Raw genomic sequence first — 6,000 nt, 5'->3', positions numbered from 1 at the left:
AGGATGGTAGGAGAAAAGGGAAAGGAAAACCCTAACAAATTAATTGATATTGACGTATTTTTTTTTGACGTCACACATGACACTTTCGGTATCTTTATTTTATTAGAACAGCATTTGATGATAACCATGCTAAAGTCAAGGGTCAATCTGTCCGACAGTCTTAAAAAAGAAGAAATATTTATTGACTTATTTTATTAGAATGTAGTGATTCTTGTTCTGAAAATTATCCAAAATTATGTTGCTTATTATTCAGAGATAAAGGAGATAAGGCAATGGCCGGTAAATTGATGTACATCCCCAATTATAATACACATAATTACCCTTTCTATAGATTACAATCAGTGGTTGAAACGTTTGGACACTCAACTAAATGAACCAACCAATCGAAATTCAATAAAAAGTCCCAAGATTGTTAAGTCAACCAATAAAAAAAACGTTATTATAAAACTTAAGGGACTAGTGTAATAATCTAACCATTGTCCCTTCCCTTCCAGCTTGTTATTGCTGCGCTAATTATAAAAAAATTTTGTGTTATGTATGAACACTCTCATTGACCTATTGATGTAAAAGATATTCCGGTCTTGTTTCTTCCATTCCAGAGAGGGAGGGGACAATGGGCTGTTTATTACACTAGTCCACAAAAGTTTATAACATCATTTTCTTATTCGTTGGTTTAACAACTTTGGGGGCTTTAGTAAATTTAGATTGGTTGATTCATAAGTTAAGTATTCAAACGTTTCAACCATTAATCTTCAGAAAATGTAAAATTGTGTTTCATCATTGGAGATGTACATTACTTAACGGCCATTATCTTATTCCTTTAGACCCCTGGTTCCATATACATCTACAATCTACATTTAATATTCGTAGCTGTATCTATCTATCTATATTATCTTTACGGTCATTCTTTCAGTTACAATAATTTAATTCAGTTTAAATTTTTCATTATAATATCCGCTGAAAGATGTTTATAGTTCGATGCGATTAATGACTATTCCACTTTACTTAAGATTTTCTTATTTTAAAAGGGAATCTTCTTAATATAAACGTTGATTTTGTTTTTCATCATTGGGTATGTATTATGTAATTCAATTTATTGTTTTATCCGTCAATTTTCTTCGTTTCACAATAATCTACTTATTCACACTGAAGCTTAATTAGAGTATGTTTGATATTAGCAAAGGGTTTAATTATAATATATATTTTTTATTTAATTTAGAAGTTTTGACTCCACATGAAAAACCCGCTGCATTAATTGGAAACGTGTCGGCTAGCTTTCGAGGAGGTTTGAAACACATCAAACATATCAAACATACTAGAGACGTCAAAAATTATGCCAACTGCTGCTATGTCAGTCGCGTGTCATCTCTATTAAGAGAAGAGGGAATACCTTGGCCCAGTAACAGACAAAACTCATTACTATGTACACTAGTTAGGACTTTCCAAAAATAGGTAATGTTTCCAAAACAGAAAGTTAGACCTTGTTTACAGAACTTTGGGTACCAATATAATTTACAATACCTTGTATTCCTTCTCCCCGGATTGAAATTGAAATTCGGAAAATTCACTAGTTATGGACGTACAGACAGACCCTAGTTAAAGAGTAGCTTTGCTACAAACAAACAAATTATGGTTTCTATTACTATGTATTTGAGCAACAAACGAGTTTCAAGATTTTTGTCAAATTGACAACAAAAAATATTATGTTTTAAAACTAAACAATTTTATTTTAATATTTTGATGTTATATCTTATTTTTATTTATTAGAACATAAAAAAGTTTAGTTCTCAAACTAATTTACAAATTAACAAACTTAATAATACACACTGTAAAAAGTTATTTTTAATAAAATAAAAACTAAAAAATATGTTAATACGATATTGGAAAGACTTGGTATGTTGAAGGTTTTTAAAATTAAAAGATAAATGTGGAAATAAAGGAAAAGTTGGTTCTTTGAATTTAAAAATGTACATAAATTTATTATTTTTTACAGTGTGTCTTTTTTTCTTTCTAGCAAAAAGAAAAAAAAATAAGGAAGTTTCTATGAATAATAATAAATAACAATGATGAAAGTATGAATCTATTTAACAACGGTAACATTAGGCTGGGATTCGTTGGCCAGCGTTACCACGGTTGTGGCTGCGGTTGAGGTGGCTATTACAGCGGTGGTTACGGTTTGCGGCTGCAGCGGTTGTTGGCCCGCAGCCACGCTGTTTGGCGGTTGTGGTCCTATACAAGATACTTTATTTTAGATAAGGCTCTATAGGGTGATTTGGAAGCTATTATTAGTACCTATAAAAAATGACGTCATACTATTCAAATGACCAATGATAGACCAATACACAGACTAAATTACCAATGGCAGGCCATTATACATTTTAAATGATCAAAGTAGGCCAGTAAGACGTAATTTATAGGCATTATAAAAAAGCTTCGGTGATTTTTAATGGATGGATGGATATACCATTCATCCCCAAAATAGTTATAAACATTCCTTGGACATATAGGGAGCTTCACTGCAAAGGAGCAAACAAGAACCATGTCAGTTCAGCGGTTAGCGACCGACATCCTGTTACTTTTATATAACTATTTCTAAATAGAATAGTTTTTAAGTTAAAGTATCTTTGCCTTGAGTATTGGTGCCGTTGGCTGGAGGTGCTTTATTATTGAGGCCAGCTATTGAGGTGGGGGGATGCGTGGTGTTGGCGGGGTGAGAGGACTTGGTGGGGTCGGGGTAAGGCTTCTGTTTGTGGGGTTCCTAAAAATCAGGGGTCTTAGGGGATAAGATAATGAACAATAAATTAATAAACATCTCTAATGATAACAAACAAAATTACTCCTTCTGAATGATAAAATTATTGGTTGTAAAATTTGGGACACTACTAGTTAGGAACCAACTAATCAAAATTTAATAAAAGTACCCAAAGTTTTTAAGCTAACGAAATAGATAACAGATAACTGTAAATTACACTGGTACCCAAATTTCTTAAAACTCTATCTCTCATTAATTAGCATAAAAACATTGGGTACTATTATTAAATCTTAATTAGTTGGTACAAACTACTAGTGTCCAAACTTCTCCACCGATAATTATAATACATAAAATTCTATAATAATTGAGGGTATATATCAATATATTGTCCATTGTCTTATCCCTTAAGATACCTTCAGATAATAAAGCTTTTAATTTAAATTTCACAAATCTATCACAAACAAATAACACTCTTACAAAAAAAAAATTTATCTTTTGAAGGTTTTAGGAAATTTTGAAAGTGTCCCTTTCTTTGTTTATTCATAAAACAAAGTACAATTGGCTTTAAAATATACTGAAATAATTATTTCAATCCCATCAATAAGCAATAATACGACAAATTAAATCATAGAGCACCCTTACTTATAAAAATACAATATTAAAATAAAAACTGTGTGCAGAATTCTGTAAAAAAAACTTGTGTATAAAAATCATGATAAAATAAAACAGAAAGGAATATGAATGAATTGCAGTGTATCAAAGCGTTTAATCTGTAATCCTATATGAAAGCTTAAAACTATGGTTTCAGAATATGATTAAAAAGCTTTAAACATCTAGTATTTTTCTATCTCGTTTTCTTTTTGTAAAATATAGATGGTTATTTACTTACTTTTTTATTTATACACAACTGAGAGTTGAAATTTATCGAATATCTATATCCTGGCAATTACAGGATATCAGCAAACCTAGCAGGTTCATCCAGCAAAAATATTTTCTGACTTTAACAAAGTATATATAGGTCAAAAATTGTCTTTCTAGCTTCAAAAAACAAGAAAATTGCATCAATTTTAACTTTTTTATGTGACATTATATTTTTAAAGCTAAGTTCTACTAAAGAGAAAATTGTACTTTTATACACTTAAGAACACTGAAATCCATTCATATTCCCCATACTTCTAAAAGTTGACAAGGATGTTGGTTGAAGAAAAAGAAGTTACATAATAATATTATTATAATATTATGGGTATAAGAAACAATAACAACATAACAATATGGTCCTTAAAATCGATATATTATTTCTTGGATGTTGCATCTTATTTCCATGTACTCTAATAAAGTGAGACTCGCAGCTGACCAAAATAATGATACCCCCCAACAACCTATTTTCCCCATCCCCTCCTTTTCTACTGGATGAATAAACTAATCAAAAAATAAAGTCCATATTAGCAACCTAAATTTTCCTCTGTCATAATTATTATTATGGTCCTTTCAGATTTTTGTACAATTGGTATATTAGTAATGTTGCCCTTTTGACAGCAACCAAATTTGATTTTCAATTTCATATTGTTATTTAATATTTAAACTTGGTGTGTTAACCTATTGAAGTACCAACGGCTACGCCCACTAGAGGCCTCTAGAGGCATATGAGGTAAGGGGAGGGGGGAGTCAACCCTCAACTTTTAATTTTAGTTTTAGTTTTCTATAAAAAGGAAATATCTTTTGTGGGGTGGAATGGTATCTAGAGGCGATTTCATTCGGGAGGTACCATCCGACAAAATAGTTATAAACCTTCCTTAGACCTTCACTGTAAAAAAGAACCATATCGGTTCACAGGTTAACGAGATCCTTCGCAACACACACTTACACACAGACAGGCATCCTTTTTATTATACAGGGAATGGTTTAAAACATATTATTTTACAAAAAGAAAAACAATTGGATTTGTAAACGAATTTAAGTATGGTTACATGGGTTATAAATTTTCTTAGTCAACATAAGTATAAAAGTGACAAAAAAGCAACATAAATAATTTGACTTTCATAGGTTGTTTTATTTCCAGCTTGTTTGTGTAACTTTATATCTCTTTGTGTCCCAAAGTTGTTGGGGAAAAAACATAGAATGGGATAATGGAAATATTATTACTAGGATGTTGCACCAGATTTTCATGTACTCTGATAAAGTGATGATCGCAGCTGGCATAAATAACGACCCACCATCCACCCCCTTTAGTCCATTCTCTCCCCTCCAACTGGATGAACGAACTAAGCAATGTATGATGTCCATATCAGCAGTTGAAGACAAATTTTCCCCTGCCAATATATCCACGTATACAAGATACATTGATGGGGAAACAAAAAGTAATAATGTATTGATAATCTGGTAATGCTTATAATAATCCAGTGGAGCAATCAACAATCCCCCCACCCCCACACTTCTGATTTATAAAAATATCAAAAAATGGGTCAGTCATGGCACTTCATTAATTTTAAAAGTTTATTAATATATTGTAGTGATTTATCTTAGTTTAGGTTAGGTTCATTACAGCATGATTAGAAATTAGGCTAGGCATAAAGAAAAGCTTGATTTTATATGTATATGTAGTGGCCAGATCTGAACTATGGGTTAGCTGCGCTCCCTCTTATCCTATACATACATAGAAGCCAATGATTTGTTTAAATATTGTGGGGGGTTAAGTGGGTTACAGGAAAAAACTCATCTTCATCTGTTACAAAAGACTGGTCCAATTTTGTTTAAAAGGATTTTACCTATAATCTTGTTATAAACAAACTTGCTCGTCACTCAAAACCAGTGGCGTGCACATCAATTAAACAAGGGGTGTGGAACCACTAGGGGGTGATAAAAGCAAAACACTGGCTTTACCAATTTTAAATTTAAGGGGGGTTGACAGTGACACCCCACATACATATCCCTACCGCACCCCGCAAAACTAACATTTCTAGGATTTTTCCTACTTTTTTCTTTAAGTAAATCTAATAATTGAAATATTTAAAAGCTATTTATTCTATAATCTTTTCTATTTTGTCTAATGTGTTTCTATGGTGTTTAAAAGCTTTTCTGCTGATTCTTATACAAATAAGGAATAATTAATAAAGCTAAGTAATTATATAAATATTACAAGAAATACTGTTAGTCCTATTTGAACAACATATTCACATGATATTATTCCCTTGGTTTTTGGAATAGTGATGCTTTGAACATTAGGTACAATGCTTAAAATAAGGTATCTC

At 31.4% G+C, this 6,000-nt stretch overlaps 1 protein-coding gene across 1 annotated transcript in view; it reads right to left on the bottom strand.

Annotated features, from left to right (window-relative positions):
• Positions 1 to 1,630: 1,630 nt before the first annotated feature.
• The window catches only part of LOC145314671 (uncharacterized), a 39,994-nt gene continuing 35,624 nt past the window's right edge, over positions 1,631 to 6,000 (bottom strand). The window contains exons 8-9 of the mRNA XM_080154673.1: positions 2,629 to 2,758; positions 1,631 to 2,229 (exon numbers count right to left, since the gene is read on the bottom strand). Coding sequence (XP_080010799.1) covers positions 2,081 to 2,229; positions 2,629 to 2,758 — 279 coding nt within the window. The 3' untranslated portion in view covers positions 1,631 to 2,080. The remainder of the gene's footprint in view (positions 2,230 to 2,628; positions 2,759 to 6,000) is intronic.

This window comes from Acartia tonsa, chromosome 3 (genome assembly GCF_053477335.1).
Source record: "Acartia tonsa isolate MP-2025a chromosome 3, ASM5347733v1, whole genome shotgun sequence".
NCBI lineage: Eukaryota > Metazoa > Arthropoda > Copepoda > Calanoida > Acartiidae > Acartia > Acartia tonsa.
The sequence above is the reverse complement of the archived record's forward strand: the minus strand, read 5'-3'. Positions and strand labels throughout refer to the sequence as shown.